General features: G+C 42.8%; 1 protein-coding gene across 4 annotated transcripts in view; it reads left to right on the top strand.

The window, feature by feature from the left end:
* The window catches only part of LOC125452341 (cullin-9), a 176,803-nt gene that overhangs the window by 2,082 nt on the left and 149,849 nt on the right, over positions 1-24,872 (top strand). For 2 of the 4 annotated variants that reach the window (XM_059645126.1, XM_059645123.1), the window contains exon 2: positions 11,237-11,881. In XM_059645126.1, coding sequence (XP_059501109.1) covers positions 11,248-11,881 — 634 coding nt within the window. In that variant the 5' untranslated portion in view covers positions 11,237-11,247. Of the gene's footprint in view, positions 1-11,233; positions 11,882-24,872 lie in introns of all 4 variants that reach the window. The other 2 variants (XM_059645124.1, XM_059645125.1) reach the window with 1 other exon arrangement.

Raw genomic sequence — 24,872 nt, 5'->3', positions numbered from 1 at the left:
GAACTGCTTTTGATTTATTTGTATGTAAAATGGGTTTTGTTAGCTGAGCTTCATTCTTCTCCCTAAATTTCTAATACTTGCTGAAATACAGTTTTTTGTAGCCAACAGCCCCTTTCCCAATGTGAAGGGCTGACCCGAGAATATTAACTAGCTTTTATTTAGGCCTTAAATATAGGAAAAAGATCCAGAGACTTCAGATCAATAGCCAAAATAAATTTGAATCAAAGAAGCATAGGTAAGGAGGCTAATAAAAGGTTAGCTTAAAAGTTAGGTTGAGGAGGATCACGGATAGGAGCTGGGTGTGGGCTGGAAAGGAATTCTCGATCAATAATCCAGTGATGAGTGTTGGGATGACAGTCAGTTTGATATGTGGACTGGTGTATGTTCCAATTGGATTGTGATCAGGAACAGAAAAGTTTAGCGATGAACATTTGGTGTTAAGAAATTTTCAAAATTGAACATCAAACTCTGATAGTCAAAATTTTGAACAAAATTTGACTCTCTCGGATTGAGTCAGCCATTAATGTTAATCCTTTCGGGTTATATTGGTTACAATTCTAATTTGACTTTATTTTAAATGCTGTCTTCAAGATGTTTCCCTGTTTATCGTTGCCAAACCTAGAGTTTCTACAGCACTTTGTTTTTATGCAAAGGTTTCTCAAATGGTCTTGTAATTAAAGTATCATCTTGTAATACTGACTGGGACAAAACAGAATACTCTCTGTTAAAACTTGTCTCTGAGTCAGTTATAAATTCTGTATATAACCCATGTAAAAGTTGATCTTGTATTATCTTGTTTGTGAAGGGTGTAAAGCTAAGCTCAGCAACAACATGCAAGTTGATCAAGTGGGAAGCTTTGAAATGTAGAATAGTCACTTGGGCCGAAAGGGGTTAGTTGAGGTAGGCCAATGTGGATTTGTTACGGGCAAATTATGTATTACTTTGTTTTCAGAAGAGTGAACAGTGGCTTGTTGAGAGTAATAATTCTGACATGATGTACGCAGACTCGCAGGTCGGATGTTACGGTCATTGAAGACTCTTCTCCGAAGATGCCATGTGCTTAGGACAGCTGAGTTCCAATTGTCAAAGCAAATTATCTTCACCAGCTCAAGGGAAACACTCGGTCATCAAGCGTGGAAACGGACCCTTCAGTCCAACCAGTCCACGCTGGTCATGTTCCCTAACTAAACCGATCCCACTTGGCCCATATCCCTCACAACCTTTCTTATTCATGAATTTATCCAAATTTCTCTCAAATGAAACAGTGCCTGCACCCACCACATTTTCTGGCAGTTCAGTTCGCACAGGGGAGGTGATGCTGGACTATTAATCCATAGACACAGATAATGTGGAAGAATGTGGGGATCTGCCATGTCGTTGTAGGCACCTGCACGCTCGTTCCCGCATGCCGTGCACCCTGGCCACTGGGTGTCACGACCCACACTCCCCCCACCAGTCTGACGGCTTCGCGTGACTGCCCCTGGCCAGGAGGCAGTACAGAGAACCAATAGGTGCCGGTGTGCCAAGGCGGCATGGTAAGACAGCGTCAGAAAACTTCCAACTGCGTGCGTTATTTCCCACTTTGCTGCTCTTGCCCTTGCCCCCTGCCCGCTTCTCCCTCTCTATCCCCGCCCCTCCCATGTGAACACAGAGCCATCATCCACGCCTCAGGCCTCCCCCTTGACCCTGACTGCCGTCAACGCTTTGCGGGGTGAGGTGGTGCACCTGCGGGTAAAGCGGCAGTACGTCTGGTTCGAGGCGAGGTTGGAACCAAGAAGCGAGGTAATGGACGGGTGTGGGTAGGACCCTCGCATGGTAGGAATGATTGGTTCATACAGTACTGACACAGATAATGTTCTGGGGACCAGGTTCGAATCCTGCCATGGCAGATGATGGAATTTTGAATTTGATTTAAAAATATCTGGAATTAAGAATCTAATGATGATCGTGAACCCATTGTCAATTGTCAGGAAAAACCCATCTGGTTCACAAATGTCCTTTTGGGAAGGAAATCTGCCACCCTTACCTGGTCTGGCCTACACGTGACTCCAAACCCGTAGTAATGTGGTTGACTTGATGCCCTCTTCCATCAAGGAATTTTAAAAAAAGCCATGCTGTGTAGAAACGGGAAGATATGAGTTGGAGGAGGCCATTTTTCCTCTGAGCCTGCACTGCCATTCTTCACTATCATGGCTGATTGTCCAACTCCATAACCTAATCCCGCTTTCTCCCCATAACCTTCGATCCCATTTGCCTCAAGTGCTGTATCTAGTTGCCTCTTGAATATGTTCAGTGTTTTGCTATCAACTACTTCCTGTGGTAATAAATGCCACAGGCTCACCAATCTTTGGGTGAAGAAATGTCTCCTCATCACCATCCTAAATGGTCTACCCTGAACCCCCTTCCTGTGACCCCAGTTCTGGACACACGCACTGTCGGGAACATACTCCCTGCATCTACCCTATCCAGTCCTGTTAGAATTTTATAAGTTTCTAAGAGATGCCCCTTCATTCGTAAAAAGTTGTCCCCTTTTTAAATCTTTCTGTGACCTTAAAAATATGTCCCCTTGTGATTTCATAAACCTCAATAAGGGCACTCCTCAACCAGCTGTGCTCTAGTGAAAAAGTCGATTACTCCAGTCTAATTTACGTCTCAACCCTCCGTTCCTGGTAAATATTTAATGAAACTCCTCCAATTTAATGATATCCTGTGTATAACAGGGTGACTAGAACTGTACGCAGTACTCCAGAGGAGGCCTCACCGATGTCCTGTACAACCTCAATGCAATGCCCTAACTCATGCGCTCCAGGCTCTGAGCAATGATGGCAAGTGTGCTAAGCAACTTTGTAACTATCCTGTCTACCTGTGATGCAAATTTCAAAGAATTATGTAGCTGAACCCAGAGGTCACACTCTTCTACAACACCACCCAGGGCTGTACCATTAACTGTATAAGCCAAGATGTTTGTATTATGAAAATTCAATATGTCACATTTAGCTAAATTAAACTCCATATGCTGTTACTCAACTCATTCACCGAATTGATCAAGATCTCTTTTGTAATCTTAGATAACCACCTTCACTGTCCATTATACCACCAATTTTGGTGCCATCTGCAAACATAATTGCTATGGATCCTATCTTATCCAAATCATCCATATAAACAACAAACAAAAGTGCACCCGGAGGAACGCTACTGGTCTTAGGCTTTCAGTCTGAAAAACAACCTTCCTCCACCACCCTCAGTCTCCTATCGTAAAGCCAATTTTGTATCCAATTGGCAAGCTAACCCTGAATCCCTTGTGGTCTAACATTACTAATTAGTCTACCATGCAGAACTTGTCAAAGGCTTTACTAAAGTTTAAGTAAACAACATCTGCCACTCTATCCTCATCAATCTTTTTGATTACTTTATTAAAAAACTCAATCAAGTTGCTGAGGCAGAATCTTCCTTGCACAATATCTCCTGAATCAAACCTTGCCTCTCCAGATGTGTGTAAAATACTGTCTTTCAGAATCGCTTCCAACAACTTGTCCACCACTGCTGTCAGACTCTCAGGTATGTAGTCTCCAGGCTTCTCCTTACAGTCTTTCTTAAACAATGGCCCAACATTACCCATCCTCTGTTTATAGATACACATATTGCTACTCGGGTCCCCGCACTATCTTGGGATACGTTTGATGAACAGATTCTGGAGATTTATCTACCTTTGTTTTCAAAGACCTCCATGCTGCTCCTTCTGTGCTGTCAACTGTTTTCAAAGCATCAGTATTTATTACCTGAGTTCCCGAGCCTCCATTTCGTTCTCCACAGTAAAAACTGATGTGAAATATACATTAAAAGCTCTGTCATCTGCTGAGGTTCAACACAAAGGCGACCTCATTGATATTTGAGGTCTACTCACTCTTTAGTTGCTCTCTTGCTCTTAAAGTACTTCTACAAGCTTTTTGGATTATCTTTTACCTTACCTTCCAAGGCATTCTCCTATCCCCTCTTTGCTTTCCCGATTTCCTCCTCAAGAATGACCCTACACTCCATATACTGTTCAAGAGATTCAGTTGATCCTAGTTGTCTGATATGTTTTTTTAATTTTTGGCTAAACTTCAATATCTTTATTTATCCATTGTTCCCTAATCTTATCAGCCTTGCCTTTCAACTTTAATGGGAGCATAATGCTTCTGAACCCTCGTCATTGCACTTTTGAAGGCTGCTCACTTGTCTATTGTCCTTGTATCTCTGAGCAGTCTCCTCCAGTCAACTTTGGAAAATTCTTGTTTTATACTCCTAAAATTTGCCTTAATTAAAAATTGCCTAAATCAGTTAAAAACTTTAACATCTATGGAAGACTTGTACTTTTAATAACTATTTTAACACCATTAATATTATGATCACTCGTCTTTGTGTACCCCTTCTAAAACTAAAGTCACTTGCCCTGCCTTACTTCCCAGGAAAAGGTCAGGCTTTGTTCCTTCTGTATTATGTTCATTTACATATTAATAAAGAAAATTTTTTTGAACATATTCTTCACCATCCAACCTTTAACAATATGGTAGTCCAAGGGAGTGTTTCAAAGAATTGAAATTCCCTACTATACAGCCTCGTTTTTGTTACATGTATTTGAGGCCCTCTGTGTATTTGCTTCTCAAATTCCCTCTGACTTTTTTTTCTGTGGGGGTGTGGGTGGTGCTGTAGTATGATACTATCAAGGTGATCAATCCTTCCTTATTTTGGATTTGAACCCATAATTTTTCACTAAATGGTCCCTTAGCACTATCTTCACTAATGACACTGATAATGTATTCCTTAATCAAAAATACCCCTCCCCTCCTTTCTCGCACCTCTTTCTGTCTTTCACATAGCATCTAAAATGCAGAACGTTGAACTTGAACCAGAGGAGGAGAGGGGAAACATTTCAAAATCTTCCTGAAGCTTCTCAAGAAATGCAACAAAGATGTCATTGTGTGGGAGACCCTTGCTCAGAAGGAGCTGAGTTGGAGGAAGCTCCTGTATAAAGGGATGCAAATTTTTGAGGGGGTCCACTGGCAGAAGGAGTGCCAGTGATATCAAGGCCAAGGACCAGTTCCATCTCTCAGGAATACCCGCCAGATCTGTGGTCGAAGATGTGAGACTCCGGAGTGGATTCACCAACAGCACAAGGGCTCCCAAAACCCATGACCTGTGAAACAGAATTTACCAGCATAATACCTGGACTCCAGGGAGTGATTATGCAAATTTGATTTGTATGTGGGTGGAAGGGTTAACTGTGAGGAAGGTGCAGAGATGTTTGAGTATAATTTGGACAAGTTGAGTGATTGGGCAAGTGCATGCCAGATGAACTGTAGTGTGGATAAATGAGGTTATCCGCTTTGAGCAAAGCAGAATGATGAATTATTGCCTGGCTATAAATTGAGAGAGGGGAATATGCAACAAGTCCTCGGTGACCTTGCACCAATCACTGAAGGTAAGCATGCAGCAAGTGATCACAAAGGCAAATGGTATGTTGGCTTTCACAACAAGAGGATTCAAGTAAAGGGGTAGATATATCTCTTGCCGCAACTATACAGGCCCTTAGAGAAACCATACCTGGAATCTTGCGTGTGGTTATGGCCTCCTTATCTGAGGAAGGATGTTCTTATGTAGGGGGAGTGCAACAAAGATCTACCAGACCGATATCTGACAGGATGATAGACTGATTAGGATTATATTTACTGGAGCTCAGAAAAATGAGGGGGGATCTCTTGGAAACTTATAGAATTCTATAGATGCAAGAAGGATGTTCCTGATATTGGGAGTCTAGATTCAAAGGTCACAGTCTGAGAATGTCGGGAAAATAATTTGGTTTGAGATAAGAACAAATGGTGAAAGTGGTGAGTCTGTGAAATTTGCCTTCACAAAAAGCAGTCAAAGCCAAAATGTCAGATTTCAAGGAGGGGTGTAATGGTTTGGGGTTAAAGCGGTCAAAGGAAATAGAACTACAGAATCCCTACAGTGGGGAAAAAGGGGCCATTCAGCCCAACAGGTCCACACCAACCCTGTCTCTGAAGAGCACCACACCCAGACCTATCCCCCTACACTATCCCTGCATTTCCCATGGCTAATCCACCTACCCTGCACATCTTCAAACTGTGGCAGGAAACTGGAGCATCTGGAGGAAACCCAAGCAGGCATGGGAAGAATGTGCAAAGACCACACAGACAGTTGCCCAAGAGTGGAATCAAACCTGTGTCCCTGATGCTGAGAGGCAACAGTGTTAACCACTGAGCCACCGTGCTGCCCGATACTGCAGAAAAGCAGAACAGGCTACTAAATTGGACGATCAGCCGTGATCGTAATGAGTGGAGTAGACTTGACAGGCCAAATGGCCTACTTCTGCTTTCGATGCTTTCTCTGAACGAACAGGCATTGATTACGTCAGGTAAAAATCTACTGCGTCCACGGTTGCTTCAGCAGTCAGTTACCTGCAGCACCTGGTATTGCCCATCTTGGTGTAAATTGCCATGATTGTCAGAATTTCCATCCCAGCGTTCTGCAGGCAAGTGGAAAGAACCTGATTCTGTTCCTCGTTCTTGGGATCTTGTGTACTTGTAGCCCATTGTAGCAGAGCTGCTGTGATGTCAGGATATCAGTTTTTCTCGTCATCTGCATTTCTGGAGAGAATACCTGCTTACTGTATTGTTCCAAGGTTTTTGTCCTTAGCTTCAGAATGGTCGACAACCTCTTAGTATCTCCAACCTCTTGACATCGCTTGCTTTTCACTTTCTATTATGGCTTTGCCCTTGTAGCAGCAACTTTGTTTCCCATCAATGGCACTTTTTAATTTTATCACATGTTTAGCCGTACTTAAAGGGTTTGAACGCCCTTCCTTTGAATTTCTTGATTAGGCGTACTGTTTGAAGATGTGCAGGGTATAACTTGGACAAGTTGAGTGATTGGGCAAGTGCATGCCAGATGAACTGTGGTGTGGATAAATGAGGTTATCCACTTTGTTTGAAGATGAGCAAGGTAGGTGGATTAGCCATGGGAAATGCAGGAATAGTGTGGGGGGATAGGTCTGGGTGTGGTGCTCTTCAGAGACAGGGTTGGTGTGGACCTGTTGGGCTGAATGGCCCCTTTTTCCCACTGTAGGAATTCTGTAGTTCTATTTCCTTTGATCGCTTTAACCCCAAACCATTACACCCCTCCTTGAAATCTGACATTTTGACCTTGACTGCTTTTTGTGAAGGCAAATTTCACAGACTCACCACTTTCACCATTTGTTCTTATCTCAAACGTAATCATTTTCCCAAAGTGTCATGGAATCCAGTGTTCCAGTGTAGCCTGATTCCATGTCACTTTTTGAGTTGTCATAATCGTTTGACTTATTACAGCTATCCTTTTGTTGGATTCCATGTTCTGTTGGTGGGAACAGTTGACTTTGTCCTGACTGAAGTTAGGGTTATTGAAATTTGACTCATGATTTTGTTGTAGTGTCTGTGGTCTGGAGAAATTTTCCAAGGCACTTCACAGACTAATTAGTGCATTCATGCCAGTTTTAACCTCTCGTCAGTATCAGGATTGGTTCCATCATTTTCATCCAGCCCTGATGATGTAATCTTCAGTTTCTGTCTCCTTTGTGCTTAGTTATCTTGTCTTTCTGATACATTCCCAAGTGTTGTTTGAGGTCTTTAGTCTGTTCAGCTTGTTGGTGAAGAGGTTTCATCATACTGGGTTTATTACTGACAACAACACCTAGTCTTGGATTGTCTGCTGGTGAAAATTAACAAAAATGTGACCAGAAAATGAATGCTGAACCAAGGAGCTGTTACATTTCGTCAAAAACCTGAACAAAATGGTAGATCTTAAGGCAGATAAGGAGAGTGGCATTGGCAACGTACAGGCCATTATTGAACATTAACCGCAAAAGGCAAATTGATGGTGGGGCGAGCTTGTTTTATATTTCACTTGGAGTTGGAATCGCTGAGGCAACATATACTTTGTGATCAAGTGCAGTGCTTGAGACTCAAATTTCCTTTCCATCACATGGCTAACCAGGAATATCACTTGTTCTTAACTTGTCAATACCATTGTTATGAACCAGACCAAACGCCCTCAAAATATGTTGAGAGCCATACCCTTAACTTTTTACTTCCACCCCTGTGTCTTATGGTCTTAATTACTTGTACCTGCAGGCAAACCTTCTGTGATTCATGGACAAGGACACCCAGGTCCCTCTGCATAGCAGCATGCTGCAACTTCTTACCGTTCAAGTAATAATCCCTTTTACTATTACTCCTACCAAAATATGACTTTACATTTATGTACATTGTATTCCACCTGCCAGACCTTTGCCCACTCACTCAATGTATCTGTGTTCCTCTGCAAAGTTTCACAGTCCTCTGCAACTCATCTTAGTGTTATCTGCAAACTTTGACACCCGACACGTGGTCCCCAACTCCAAATCATCTGTACAAATTGTAAGTAATTGCGGTCCCAACACAGATCCCTGAGGCACACCACTAGTCACTGATTGCCAGCCAGAATAGCACTCATTTATCCCCACTCTTTGCTTCCTGTTAGTCCTGTATCCATGCTAGTACTTTACCCCTAACTCCGTGCATCCTTATCTTATGCAGCAGCTTCTTGTGCGGCACCTTGTCGAAGGCCTTTCTCACATCCTCTGGGTCCCCATTGTCCACCTTGCTCGTAATGTCTTCACAGAATTCCAAAAGGAGATCAAATTGCACACAATATTTGAGATATATTCTCATCAGCGCCATGTATGACTAAATCATGACCTCCTTTGTTTTATGTTAAATTTTTTTGCCTAATAAAGAACAGCATCCCATTAGCTTCCTTGATGATGTGATGTATCTGTATCTACATCTGAAGCATCAGGGCATGTAAATACCTCTGTCTCCAGAACTCACCAGTCATTCTTCTTTAAGTAATACTCTGTATTTTAATATTCTTCCTGCTAAAGTGGACAATTTCACATTTTATCAGATTTTACTCCACCTACTAAATTTGTGTTCCTTTTGTTTTTGGTCAAAATTCTGACCTGATTCTCTGATAACACAGTGGTACTAACAATGTTGTGGAAACTGCAGTGGATCAAGAAGGCAACTCCCCATTACCTTGTCCAGCCTTTAGGTGTTGTCGGAGCTGTACTCATTCAGGCAACTGAACAGTATTCCATCAAACCCCTGTGCCTTGTAGATTTACACAAAGGCATTGGGAGAATAGCTGAATTAATTGTTAGCTTCCAAATTGTTCTTATAGCACTTAGATGATTGGTCTAGTTCAGTTTCCGATCACTGGTAACCTCCAGGGTGTTGATAGTGGTGGGTTCAGTGATGGTAATGTTGTTGAATCTCAAGGTGTGTTAGTTGGACTCTCTTGAAAATGGCCATTGCTTTGTACTCAGATGTTACTTACCATTTATCTTGAGCCTGAATGACATTCAGGTCTTGCAACGGATTGATTCAATATTTGAGGCATGTCTTGATGTCGTATGAAGTGAATGAAATCTAGTGAAGACTGACATCTGTGATGCCAGGGACTTCAGGAGGAGGCTGAGATGGTTCAACCATTTGGCATACCTGGCTGAAGTTGGATGCAAATACTTCAGCCTGATCTCTTCCTCTGTACTGGGCTTCCCATTCATGAATTACATTCTTTGGAGCTGATTTTAGCAGAGCAAATTTAATTCCAAAGAAATCTGTTTGAGTCTGTAATAAGTGGTTATGGTTTTTTTCTATTCAATCTGTTTACTATGTTAAAATCTATGGTAAAGTAAATAAAATATATAAGGACATTGTAAATGCATGCACTGATAATAAGCTTTTGAAAATCCTTGGTTTTTGGAAACATCCTCAAAGATTGGAAGATACCAGGTTAACGTCCTCCAATCGAATCGGAAGGGCACAATAAACAATAGATTTGTTCGCTTAATATTTCTTATAGAGAAAATGTCAACCTGTTATAGAAAGATGTAGTGGCAGAGCATTTAGAAATTTGTAAAATGATCAGACAGTTCTGAAGAAGGGTCACGGGACCTGAAGTCTGCTTTCTCTCCACAGATGTTGCCAGACTTGCTGGGTTTCTTGGGCAGCTACTGTTTTCCTCGTCCAAGAATGAAATTCATGACCTGTTACCCTTTATTTCCTATTACTCAGCCCATGTAATATGTGTTGTAGCTGTCCCATTTGTTCCATGAGCTGTTACTTTTCCCACAAGGCTGTTTTGTGGCCCTGGCTGATGTTTTTCTGTTTTGAGATTTAGCATCTGAGGTGTTTACTGTTGTATTTTCAGTTAATAACTCTGACGAACTATATTGATAAGATATGGTAATCTGGTAGACTTCCAACAGACTTCTTTACCAGACAGGTTCTAATTATCGGCCATGCTTTTCCTTTGAATTTCTTTCTTCTCTTGTAAAAAATGACTCATCGTAAGTTGGTGACTGTTCTTTGGATCTGGATTGTTTTAAGTTATTTAGTCAAATAGGAGAGGAAAATGAGCATAATACATTGTATGTGTTTTTGCTTAGGTGATTGAGTAGCATTCAGGAGTGGGGTTGCTGGTTGGTTTGTATTTTTTTCATCTTTTTTATGCTCCTTTCCTCATTGATATTTAACTGCTGAAGCAGATTGTAATGCCAACCAGTGCACAGCTTGAAATTCTGATGACTCAGTAATGAACATCAATTCAACATGCAAAGCTGTTTAGTCTTGGCATGTTAATGCATGAGTTAGTTTAACTTTGTTCACTGAGGCATCTGAGGAAAGCTTAGCAACGTACAATCCCCTTCACCGAGGGAGCATTGGTGTTAGTCAGATTTTTCTGCTTGAGGTGGGTGGTTAATCATTAATCATTAATCATCAAAGGATGTTACTGAAATTTAAACTAAATGTTCCTTTTAATTCTTTTTCTTTCAGAATGGGAGCTTGCCAGTCTTTGCATAATGAAACCGATAATATTGCGCAGTAGTGAGAAATTGGAGATAACTAAATTTTTCCAAGCTGTGTTAATTCCAATCCCACGGAATGGATATTGTTGAAAGGAACACGATAGATGGCAGATTGTTTTGTCCTATTTCTCCAAACTATGCTGAACACTGGAATATGTTGCAGGAGTAAAACATAAGTTTGCTGAGATTTAAAGATACAATAGCTGACTCATTTTCTTATGTAATTAGCTTCAATTTAGAATTAGAAATACTTTGCTGTCAATGCATTTGTTGTTTTCTGTTCAGTAGATACGAACAGAATGGGTGAACGGCGCAGCAAAAACCTTTTGGTCCAGCTGGGACCCAAAATGCAGGCTTACCCAGAAGAGCTGATCCGCCAACGCCGTACGCATGATGGCCTAACAGAGTATCTCATTCGCTGGAATGTGCTGACTGTTGATGATAGTGGAGGAGGAGGTGGCAGCAGCAGCAATGGAGGAAACAGTTCATCTAGTGACAGTAAAGTGGATAATATATTGATGTGGATGTCAGCTGAAGATGTATATGCCAACTGTCCTACGCTTCTTGGGAAACGGAAACCAGAGGGTCAAAGAGTAAAAGAAGAACAGGAACCAAGTGCCAGATCTTGCCCAGTGAGTGCAGACTCTGATGTCACGTTTGATGATGTAGAGTTACTTGATATGAAGGAGGACGTAAAGCATTTAGTACAACGAGCCAGGCGACAGATGTCTCGTAAACCTGGACCAGACTCATCCTTGAATATTTCTCACACAATTCATGTTCTGAGTGCCTATGCTAGTATTGGCGCACTGGTGGGGGTGTTCAAAGAGACAGGAGCTTTGGATGTGCTTATGGAATTACTCTGTAACAAGGAAACGCAAACACGCCGGAGTGCTGGGAAGATGCTCAGAGCTCTTGCTTCGCATGACGCAGGTAAGATGTTCTTTCATTTGAAATTTCTTTGTATCTCTAGTAGATAGTGTGATTTAACTCTAAGATTACGGGTTTCATATTAGACCATGAACCTGAGACTACTGCAATAAAAGTGATATGCTTAACCATGTGACAAACAGTTGTTTGAACTTACTATCTGCAAGAGTTTCTTAACTTCTATTGGCCAGTCTCTGAAGTGTGTTGGGAATTTTTTTTAAGAGTAGAATGTTGAAATAACTAGAGCACAGGCCGGGTAGCATTTATTTCCCATTCCTAATTGAGTTCAGAAGCAACCACATTGCTGTGGATCTGGAGTCACACGTAGGCCGGACCAGGTTAAGATGGCAGTTTTCTTCCCTAAAGGACATTAGTGAACCAGATGGGTTTTTCTGATAATTAACAATGGATTCATGGTCATCAGTAGACTTTTGATTCCAGATATTTATTGAATTCAAATTCCACCATTTTCCCAGTGGAATTTGAACCCAGGTCCCCAGAACACTGTGGATTAACAGTCCAGTGACAATGGCCGAGTGGTATTACCTCCCCACTGGTGATTGGACCTGAAACATTTATGCTGTTATCCCTCCACAGATGCTGGCAGACCTGCAGAGTTTCTCCAACAATTTTTGTTTCTGTTTCAGATCTCCAGCATCTGCAGTTGTTTCATTTTGCCAAAACCTTTGGAGACCTATGTTAACAAGCATGACTAAACATGGGCAATGGACAGTCTTTAAAAGAGTATTACGTGGTTTACAGCAACTATACATTGCTTCAAGGTGATAAACTCAAAAAAGTCAGTCAACTGTGGCTAACAAAGCAAGTCCAAGATTGTGTACAATTAAAAGAAAAGGCCTGTAGTACAAAGTTGCTATATACAGCAGTAATTATGAGGATTAAGACATTTGTGGAACAAAGGAAGACCAAGAAACTGTTAAGGAACAGGAGAATAGAATGTGAATACAATCTAGCAAAAAAAAGTATAAAAGCTTCTGCAAGTAGGTTTAAAAAAAAGGGAGGCATGTCCCTAAAAAGAAAGTGACTCCATTACAGTCTTGAGAATTTATAATGTGGCACGGAGAAATGACACAAGTGAAATTACTAGTTGTGATCAGAGATAATGGGAGCTGCAGATGCTGGACAATCCAAGATAACGAAGTGTGGGGCTGGATGAACACAGCAGGCCAAGCAGCTCCTTACGAGCACCAAAGCTGATGTTTTGGGCCGAGACCCTTTTCTGATGATGTTTTTACTGAGGAAGATACCAGAAATCTGCCAGATCTAGAGATCCAAGTGCCTGGGAAGAATGAGTTGAAGGAAATTAACATTAGTAATTAGTTTGAACTGGAGAAATCAATGGGTCTGAAAGTTGATAAATTGCCAGAACTGACGAAATACATCCCAGAGTGTTGAAGGAGGTCACTATAGAGAGATCCATAAAAGTATTGACTATCTTCCAAAATTCTATAGGTTTGGAATGGACTGGTGGGTAGCAAATGCCCCTTCCATTATTTAAGAAGGGAACATGAGAGAAGACAGCGAATTGCAGACTAGCTCGCCACACAGTAGCAGGTGAAATGCTAGAAGCTGTTATAAAGGATGGGATAAATGGGCACCTGGTTGGTAGTGATTTGATGAGGTGCAGTCAGCAGAGATTTGCAAATAGAAAATCATGTTACATGAACCTGTGAGTTTTCTGAAGATATTACTAACAAAATTGATGAATGCGTGAGAAAGGAGATAATGACTAGCTAAAGGACAAAACGATAGGAATAAATGGTCATTTACGTGTTTGCAGGCTGAGACAAGTTGTGTACTTTAGGGATCAGTATTCAGCTATTGATGTTCTATATACGTTTGGGGATCGGATTTAATATTTCCACATTTGCTGATGATGCTTAATGGGAGTATGTGTTGTGAGGAAGATGTTTCACATTACATTCCAATGTGAAATTATTCATTTTGGTTGGAGGAACAGATGTGCAGAGTATTTCTGACGTGGTAAGAGGTTGGAAAGTGTATATAAAATGATAAAGAAGGGGAAACGAGTAGTCCATTTGATCCCCGCAAACCTGCTCTGCCATTCAGTAGGATTGTGATTACTTCACTGCGCATGCCCTATAACCCTTGATTTTCCCTGCTGATCGAGTGTCTGTCTCTGCCTTAAATTTACATCAGGACTACCCTCACAACTCTGTGGCAAGGAATTCCAAAGACACTCAACCCTCAGAAGAATATTCCTCCTCGTCTCAGTCTTAAATTGACGCCACAAATTTCTGAGACTCTGCCCTCTGGTCCTAGATTCTCCCATGAGGGGAAACATCCTCTCAAATATTTATCCTGTCAAGCCCCTTAAGAAGCCTGTATGTTTCAGCTAGATCACCTGTCATTCTTCTAAACTCCAGTGAGTGGAGTCCCAACCTGTTTAACTGTTGCTCTTAAAATAAGCTCTCCTTACCAGATATCACCCTGGTGAACTTTATCTGCTTTGCCTCTGATGAAATGATATATTTTCCTGAAATAAGGGACCAAAACTGCTCACAGTATCATAGAATCATACAGTACAGAAGAGGCCTTTCAGCCCATCAAGTTGTACTGTCAAAAATATACTACACTTTACACTACGCTCACTTTCCTGCAGTAGGCCCATGGCCTTGAATATAATGACACTTCAAGCACTCATGGAAGTAGATTTTTTGAAGATTGAGGTTTCTCATCTCAACTACCCTCCCAGCAGTGCATTCCAGACAACCAACATAGTTCGGGTGAAAATCTTTTTTCCTCAACTTACTTTATGCTTTTTTTTGTGCTGCTAAAATTTATCAATTTGTACCTGTCTGCAGTTTTTTGGGGACCTATACTGTATTCCTTTCAGTATTTTTTTCCCTTGCTCGTACTTACATCCACTCAACTGAACCAACTGAACCTAGACCATCTCCCACAACTGTCCTCATTTCATCTCTTATTAACAGTGCACCCCACCAACTTTTCCTTTCCTCCTCTCTTCTGAAGAGGTCAAATATACTGAATGTTAAGTCCCTAGTTCTGTTGTTCTTGTACCCATGTCTCTGTCGTGTCTACGAGATCATCTCCATTTACCTTGATTTGTACCATTAATTCATCTGCCTAATTCTGATTTCGTGCATTGAGAGCTTTTTTTGCTACTTTTACTCATAACTTTTGTGTTGTTGTCCTGTTTGCACCTTGCCTTTGATTGCTCTGGCTTCCATTTTTGTATCTTACTGTTTTTTTTTCACTGCCTGCCTTGCTTCTCCTCTTGTACCCTGATAGGTTCCCATCTCTCTGCCATTTGAGTTTCAACCCTCCTCAACCGCACTAACAAATAATTGCCGTAGGACATCAGTCCTGATCCTGCCCAGGTGTGTCCAGTTTGAACTGGTCCCAATGTCTCCAATCTAAAACCTTCCACCTTGCGCCATCCTCTCAGCCACTGATTCAACTGATCTACCCTGCTATTCTACACTGACTAGCATATGGCACTGGTAGTAATCCTGAGATCATTACCTTTTTGAAGTCCTACTTTACAACTTGCTTTCAAATGCTCTATGTTCCACTTTTGGGACCTCATCTCCTTTCCTATTTTCTTAAGCTTATGTCATTGGCATTGAAGGCAACTAGCTGCTTATCTTCATCCTCCTTGGCGAGCTGCTCTGAAACATCCTTCAATCCAGTACCAGGGAGGTAACAAATGGTCCTGGATTCTTTGTGGCCAGAAACGCTTATTATTCCCCTTACAACTATTGCATTCCCACACTTTGTCCTCCTCTCCCATGTAACAGAGTCAAAGAACAAAGAAAATTACAGCAAAGGAACAGACCCTTCAGCCGCCCAAGCCTGCGCCGATCGCGATCCTCTGTCTAAACCTGTCATCTATTTTCTAAGGGTCCGTGTCCCTTTGTTCCCTGCCCATCCATGTACCTGTCCAGACACACCTTAAAAGACAGTATAGTGTCTGAGTCTACCACCTCTGCTGGCAACGCGTTCCAGGCACCCACCACCCTCCTGTGTAAAGAACTTTCCATGCAAACCACCCATAAACTTTCCTCCTCTTGCTTTGAACTTATAACCTTTAGTAATTGAGTCCCCCAGTCTGGGGGGGGGAAGAAGCTTCTTGTCTCCACCTTGTCTGTACCCCTCATGATTTTGTAGACCTCAATCAGGTTCCCCCTCAATCTCCGTCCTTCTAATGAAAATAATCCTAATCTACTCAACCTTTCTTCATTGCTAGCACCCTCCATACCAGGCAACATCCTGGTGAACCTTCTCTGCACCCTCTCGAAAGCACCCACATCCTTTCGGTAATGTGGCGACCAGAACTGTACACCGTACTCTAAACGTGGCCGAACCCAAGTCTCATACAACTGTAACATGACCTGCCAACTCTTGTACTCAATACTCGTCCGATGAAGGAAAGCATCCCGAATGCCGCCTTAACCACCCTATTCACCTACGTTGCCACCTTCTGGGTACAATGGACCTGAACACCCAGATCTCTCTGTACATCAATTCTCCCCAGGACTTTTTCACTTACTGTATAGTTTGCCCTTGAATTAGATCTTCCAAAATGCATCACCTCGCATTTGCCCGGATTGAACTCCATCTCCATTTATCTGCCCAGCTCTCCAATCTATCTATATTCTGCTGTAATCTCTGACAGTCTCCCTCACTATCTGCTACTCCACCAATCTTCGTGTCGTCTGCAAAGTCAACTTGGTGCAAAAAATTTGGTTGTTTCTCCTTTCCCCTGAGACCATTTACCCATAACACCATCTAAAGTGGCCTATATGTTTTGTAGGGCAGTAGTCATAGGTTTCAGCACTGCCTGCCTAAGTCCTCATACTCTACCTGATAGTCACCCACTCCCTTTCTGCCTGGAGAGTCTTTGCCTCCAGTGTGACCACCTCTCTGTTCATGTTCTTTACAATATTCTCAACTTCACAAATGTTCCACACTGCCCGCAGCTGCTGCTCCAGCTTCAAAACTCAGGCTTCCAGAAGCTACAGCTGGAGATGCTTCCTGCGTGTGCTCGCCCTGGGCACTCGACATGTGACATCCCATATGGAGCAGGAGGAACAAAATACTGCTTTAAGCTCTCCAGCCATGATTTATGTCATGAAGGGCTCCTAAAATCAAATACTTTAAGGTCCTTCTTCTCTTGACCTCGTTTAAACAGAACATAGCCTTTGCAACCTATGTACCGTAAAATAAGGATTTCACAAACTATAAGCAGCAGCAATAGTATAAATACTTGCCCTCTGTACTCAGCAGCTTCCATTTGCTGCTGTCACTTGTCAATCCTGATGTTACCTTAGGAGCTCTGCCTCTGGATTTAGTGAAGGTAATGCTGAACTGCTCCTTTTAAAGTTTCCCTGCTGCTTTGTTCAGATGCACCTTACCAAATTTGCTTACTGTCTGGCTTCTGGTGCTCTGCACTGTAAAAGTACCTGAAGATCACTTTTTCCTCCACTTTCCCCAAATTCCCTAAGACATTACTTTTATATTAAAGAGCAGAAAGATCTCAAATTAGGGAAAAGGAGGTACTGATTACATGCTCCCTCTTTCACCAAACTCCAGTTCACTGAAATGCAGCAGAGCAACACTCTTGTCCAGTTGTTCAGGGGAACCTAGGTGTCCTTATCAATACAGCAGTGAAAGCTAACATGTAGGTTCAACAACCTGTTAGAAAGGCTAATGGAATGTTAGCGTTCGTTGAAAATGAGCCTTCAAGCCTGCACCACCATTCAATAAGATCTTGGCTGAACAAATTTTTGCCTAAAATCCCCATTCCTGCCTATGCAGGTAACCTTTCAGCTACCTATCTCTAGAATATATCTACCTATCTATTTAAGGACCCCTCTTCCACCACTTGTACAGGAAGAGTTTCAAAGACACTCACCCCTGTGAAAAAAATAAAATTACCAAATCTCTGTATAGGTGGGTTTCTTAAAATATGTCTGCACTCTGATTCCATGCCAATACCCGGTCCTTTGCACCATTACTTTTACTTTCTGCATTGCACTTAAATGTGGCATCTTATCAATACCTTCCAGCTCAGCGAGCAAACTCACATCCCGAAACTCAACCTGAGCTACAAATCTTCTCAAAACCTTCTGGAAATCTGAGTACAATGTATCCACCAGTTCTCCTTTTATTAACAATGTCTCACGTTCTCAGAACTCCAGTAGATTTGACAACATGATTTCACTTCAACAGACTTTTTAAATTGACTTTGCCTGATTGTCTTGAAACTTAACCACAGCTTTTAAAGTTTTCCCTTATGACAGCTGTTTATCTAACTTGCCTGTTGTTTTCTGCTTTCTGTATTTCTGCTGTTTTGAGTAAAGGAATTACATTAATATCTTCTAATCTAGTGGGACAGTCCCATAATTGAGCGACTTCTTAGAGAATTAAAACCAATGTATCAACAATCTCATCAACCACTTCTTTTAAGACACTCTGAAGTCCATCAAAATCTGTTAATTTGCTGCCTCTGGGATAATAATAGAATCCTGTAGGGTGAAGACTGTTGCAAAATTTCTTGAATTCATAGAAATGGAGAAATGTAGAAACTGAGAGCAGGAGTAGGTTATTCAGCCCTTTGAGCCTGCCATTTGCTTAGTTAATGGTATGAATTCTCTATCTCTCAATAAATAGAACCAGTACGTTCTGTTAACTCTCTAGAAACTCTCACTTGCCATTTTTAAATTTCAGGCTGGTGCTCCTGCTCCTAAAGTAGTATATGTTATGTATTGTTTTCGCACCATGTTCCTGCTACCAAAATATATCACCACATGGCTCTCCACATGTAACTTCATCTGCCTGCTGGCTCCTTCTAATTCACCCACATTTGTCTTTGTAATTATTAATTCTCTCCTGAATTGTGTAAATGTTTGCTGGGCTTAGCAGAATAATATGCTTTGTGCATTTGCCTCCTGAAATAGGTATGCTAACTCATTTATAATACAAAGGTACATGCACAGGTTTCAGTTAGCTTCTTTACAATGTGGAGTTTCCCCTCTAGGAACTTGTGTTTTTTCCGTGTATTAGCTTCTACTTCTGGCAGCCATCTGTACAAATGCGGTATAAGATATGCCAGAGTTTAGCAACTGTAAGAGTTTCCATCTACTGTGGACAGATTTCAGTTTAAAAATTGTTAAAAACCAAGTTAAACTCCTGTATTCTGAAGTCTAGACTGAAAATTTCAAAATTCAACGTTTGATTCTCCAGTATTCTTATTACAAATGCGTTGTGTAACAAGCCTTAATCGCATGAACATTAACCTTGATTTTTTAAAAAAATAATCAACCTTAAGCCAAGCAGACTAACAGCCAGAGTGAGGCGTGCAGTTCGAAGATTAAAGCAAAATACAGTGGATACTAGTAACCAGGAATAAAAGCTGGAAGTGTGCTCCAGATCTATAAGCCATGGTGCTATTGTGTTAAAATAGTGCCTCATTCCAGCAAACACTGGAGGAAAATTTTTAATGAGTCAAGCATTCATGTGGCTTACAGTGTAACAGTGATCCATTTAAAGCTTAGTACAAGTTCAGTATAAGGAGTGTTATGCTGACAGAGCAGGAATTTCATGAAACCTCAAACCTAAAAGAAACCAAATGACTTGTGATGCAGTAAGTTAAAGACTGCATGCTGGTAAATTCAGGAATCTTTGTCTTAGAATCTAGGCTAGTCACTCTTAAAGCAGTCAGATAGCTTTTTCACCCTCTCGTCTTGAGGTACGTTTGTGATGGTCATATGTTGCATGTTTTGGGATGATATTGAGAGCACTTGTGTTGAAGGCTGCATCTTTGAGGAGGTGCTCGTAGTGCGCTCTCTAGTGGCTGTTGACTGCCTCTCAGTCTTTCAAAAGACTTTCCATTTTTGGCTCAGTGGAGTAAGTACCTGGGTATAGATGGCTTTGATTATGTTGAAGAAGCTGCGTGTTTCCTGGCTGTCAGCAAATTGCTGAGTCTGCTGCACTGTTTCTGTCCACCATACTCTTTAGGCCACAGGCTCTTTCTTTGTTGTACTCAGCCTCCAGTTGTCTGCAGGCTTGTTTCGTGTCATCCGAGCTTTGATGGAGCTGCCAATTCAGGAACGCCTTACATTTGTGTTTGGGAGAAGCTGGATCTCCTGATTATTCTCTAAGAGCCAGTCTTAGTGTTTTCTGGTGACAGGTTGAGCATCTCCATGAGTGCTGATTATCATGGTTTTTTAGGGTAGACCAGACATTGTGAGCAGTCTGTAGCCCTGCCACACTGATCACAACCAGATTAGGTGTCAGGCACCAGCTGAGGTGGTCAGTCTGCCCAGAGCCTTTGTAAAGCAATATTAAACCTTCTGCGGCAGAAATTTTTCTGTTTGAGAGAATCTGCGTTGGGCCAGCTGAAAAGCCGTATGGTCAGTGACGCAGACAGAGACTCTGTTGAATATAGCAAAGAGGCAGAAATCCGCAACCTGCTTGGCCCTATCAGAAAGGAAGAGAGCATGCTGGTGATCTCAGCCATAATTGTAACCATCTTCAAGAAAGAAGACCAGTCCACCATGGAAACTAGAGATTTCCTGATGTCTGTAATGGAATAGAACATAGAACATAGAACATAGAACAGTACAGCACAGAACAGGCCCTTCAGCCCACAATGTTGTGCCGACCATTGATCCTCATGTATGCACCCTCAAATTTCTGTGACCATATACATGTCCAGCAGTCTCTTAAATGACCCCAATGACCTTGCTTCCACAACTGCTGCTGGCAACGCATTCCATGCTCTCACAACTCTCTGCGTAAAGAACCTGCCTCTGACATCCCCTCTATACTTTCCACCAACCAGCTTAAAACTATGACCCCTCGTGCTAGCCATTTCTGCCCTGGGAAATAGTCTCTGGCTATCAACTCTATCTATGCCTCTCATTATCTTGTATACCTCAATTAGGTCCCCTCTCCTCCTCCTTTTCTCCAATGAAAAGAGACCGAGCTCAGTCAACCTCTCTTCATAAGATAAGCCCTCCAGTCCAGGCAGCATCCTGGTAAACCTCCTCTGAACCCTCTCCAAAGCATCCACATCTTTCCTATAATAGGGCGCCCAGAACTGGACGCAGTATTCCAAGTGCGGTCTAACCAAAGTTTTATAGAGCTGCAACAAGATCTCACGACTCTTAAACTCAATCCCCCTGTTAATGAAAGCCAAAACACCATATGCTTTCTTAACAACCCTGTCCACTTGGGTGGCCATTTTAAGGGATCTATGTATCTGCACACCAAGTTCCCTCTGTTCCTCCACGCTGCCAAGAATCCTATCCTTAATCCTGTACTCAGCTTTCAAATTCGACCTTCCAAAATGCATCCCCTCGCATTTGTCCAGGTTGAACTCCATCTGCCACCTCTCAGCCCATCTCTGCATCCTGTCAATGTCCCGCTGCAGCCTACAACAGCCCTCTACACTGTCAACGACACCTCCGACCTTTGTGTCGTCTGCAAACTTGCTGACCTATCCTTCAATTCCCTCGTCCAAGCCATTAATAAAAATTACAAACAGTAGAGGCCCAAGGACAGAGCCCTGTGGAACTCCACTCACCACTGACTTCCAGGCAGAATATTTTCCTTCGACTACCACTCGCTGTCTTCTGTTGGCCAGCCAATTCTGTATCCAAGCAGCTAAGTTCCCCTGTATCCCATTCCTCCTGACCTTCTGAATGAGCCTACCATGGGGAACCTTATCAAATGCCTTACTGAAGTCCATATACACCACATCCACAGCTCGACCCTCATCAACTTTTCTCGTCACATCCTCAAAAAACTCGATAAGGTTTGTAAGGCATGACCTACCCCTCACAAAGCCGTGTTGACTGTATTTGATCAAGCCATGCTCTTCCAGATGGTCATAAATCTTATCCCTCAGAATCCTTTCTAACACCTTGCAGACGACAGACGTGAGACTTACCGGTCTATAATTGCCGGGGATTTCCCTATTTCCTTTCTTGAAGAGAGGGATTACATTTGCCTCTCTCCAGTCCTCAGGTACGACTCCAGTGGAGAGCGAGGATGCAAAGATCTTCGCAAGTGGCGAAGCAATTGCATTTCTCGCTTCCCAAAGCAGCCGAGGACAAATCTGATCCGGGCCTGGCGACTTGTCAATCTTAATGTTTGACAAAATTTTCAGCACATCAGCTTCGTCTATCTCTATCCATTCCAGCATGCACACCTGCTCTTCAAAGGTTTCATTCACTACAAATAGGTCTCCTTAACCACAATCTCCCAATGCTCAATGCAGCCGCCGTCTGTCACGAGGCACAATGGACCGGATTGGAAGTGTGCAACAAATCTAAGGCCTTGTGCCCCCACTCATGTGTACTTAGTCTTGCTCTCCATCTCATACCCTGCCTTTTAACTGTATCAACTGAGGGGTGTGGTGGAACATCCTTCTTAAATTTGTAATTCACCACCATTCTCCACCTGTTTCATGATGACAGGGAAGCCATGACCTCCTTCAGTGGATCCACCACAAGCTTCATGTGAGTAGGAACGGGGTCAAGCAGGGCTGCGTCATCCTAGCAGCGTTCTTTCCCCATTATCCTTGCTGCAACACTCCACCCCCATCTCCATGAATCTACCCAATGGAGTGGAGCTAAACTGTTGGACAAGCAGAAATCTGTTCAACCTTTGCATCCAGACCACCCCAGTTTCTCTCACTGAGCTGTGGTATGTGTTCAGTGCTTACCTGTGACTTGGAGGCCAAGCTAGAAGCCATTGTCAGTGCATTCACTGAGACACATGAGATAATGGGCCTCAGACTAAACATCTGGAAAACAGTTTGTCTACCAAGCTTCTCTGCCACACAACGCTGCCCTCTGACCATCATAATCCATGGTGAGCCTCTGGCAACACGGATCATTCCCTATACTTTGGGAACTTCTTCTCTTTGTGAGCAGTCATTGATGTGATCCAACACGTACACCAGTCCACAAGCGCGGTCTTCGGATGGCTAAGGAGCAGTGATAAATGTCCGAGACTCCAAAAATGTACCAGGCTCATGGTCTACAGAGCAACCACAGTGCCCACCCTCCTGTATGCATCAGGAACATGGACCTTGCACAGCAGACAATCTAAATGCTTGGATAGTTATTGCCAGCAGTGCCTTTACAAAACCCTGCACATCCTCTGACAAGATAGGCATATCAATGTTAGCATCGTGTGTGTGTGTGTGTGTGTGGCATCTGTCAGTCTCGAGACCATGGATCTGCACCTGAAGGGTTTTGAATCAGCTGCTGGTGGTAGTGCAGCATCTGTTGTGGCTGTACAGGCCCACATGGGAGTGACAGTCTCAGTTGCAGCGACTGCATTTGAAGACACTGTCCTCCAGTGTTGCCGTGTTGCTTTCTTTCCGACAAGCGCGCTTTTCCTCAGCAGCAAGCCTCAGTTTCTTCTCTCCTCGCGCCAGCCCTCTGCGTAGTTCCCATCTCCAGCGTTAACGATCTTTTGCACTGTCTTCCCATCTCTTGACGTCCAAGTCCATTGACTTCGTGTCCCTTGAAACGAAGATGCGCTCATCCTCATGCTGTCTTGCCGATGGCCAATTCCCCGTACGGCACGTCTTTCGGGATTCTCGCATCCGGCATGCGATGTACCTGACACAACCAGCGGAGGCGGCGTTGTTGGAGTAGGGTGAAGGGGCTGGGTACCTGGGCACGGGTGAGGACTTCAGTGTTGATGACTCGGTCGGTCCACTTGATGTCCAGAATGCGTCTCAGGCTGAGAAGTGGAAAGCGTTGAGACGCTGCTCTGGTCTGGAAAGAGGCTCCAGGTCTCGCTGCCGTAAAGCTGTGCGCTGAGGACACGTGCCCTGTAGACTGCAGTCTTGGTGTTCATCATCTCCCAGGCTAATACCCTTCGAGGCACTGGTTACACATGACCAGTTACGATGACTGGGTCGTATTGTCTGCATGTCTGACATAGTACTCCCAAAAGGAATGCTCTACTGGACGATCTGTGATGGTACGTGATCACCAGGTGAGAGAAGGGAACGCTACGCGGACACCCTAAAAGCTCCCAGAACAAATGATACATCACTGACGTGTGGGAATCATTTCTCTGCAGTGTTTTTCTGTCTTTATAACGAGGTATCCATGAAGTCACCGCCCGTGTTGATTATCACCGAGTGGTGCACGTGGAGGCTGAGCACTAGCAGAGAGAAACTGTGGGAGAATCCAAAATGTCCCACCCACCTGCCTGACCAAACATTAGCTGCCCCACATGTGGCCGAGCCTGCAGCTCGAGGATTGGACGATTGAGCCACCAGAGAACCCACCACCCTCTGCTGAAAACGAGTGTTTCTTGAGCTGGAGGGTTCACCGAAGAAGAAGAGGCACTACTTAGAGACTGCTAATAAAGTTTGAAGTATTAAGTGGCTCGACTATTCGTAATGCATTGTCCGAAGGTGACTATTAATTCTTAAATTATCTATAAGAATTTGATTTTTAAACAAGCAAACATCCAAAGACATTTTGTAGTAACATTATTTTTAAATAGCCAGCGTTAGCTTTGCTCACCGGACTGTGCCAGTCTATTCCTGTCATCGCATATCCATTCCATTTTGCACCCCTGCCCCATCTCTAATTTCTTTCCTTCCCAGGCCATCCTCACGTAATTTCATTCCCCTCCATCAAAGTAAACTGTTTTTGAGCGCCCCCACCTACTTTCCATCAATACTTGCCATATTGCTCCCACCAGAGCAAAACCCTCAATTCTAGAATACATCTAGGGATGTCTTCCGGAGCTTATTTTGGGCAAGCGAACAAAGGTATATTTGGCTTCACTCCAAATCAAACAGGAGTTACATTGGAAACAGGGACAATCAGAGCAGGAGTAAGCCATTCTGTCCTTTTTGATCTGCTGCTCATCCAACTCGTACCCTATTTCTCCTTTTCTCCCCATACCCTTTGTCCCCTTTTATCTAAAGAATCAAAACAGTAAATGT

Source organism: Stegostoma tigrinum, chromosome 4 (assembly GCF_030684315.1).
Source record: "Stegostoma tigrinum isolate sSteTig4 chromosome 4, sSteTig4.hap1, whole genome shotgun sequence".
NCBI lineage: Eukaryota > Metazoa > Chordata > Chondrichthyes > Orectolobiformes > Stegostomatidae > Stegostoma > Stegostoma tigrinum.
The sequence above is the reverse complement of the archived record's forward strand: the minus strand, read 5'-3'. Positions and strand labels throughout refer to the sequence as shown.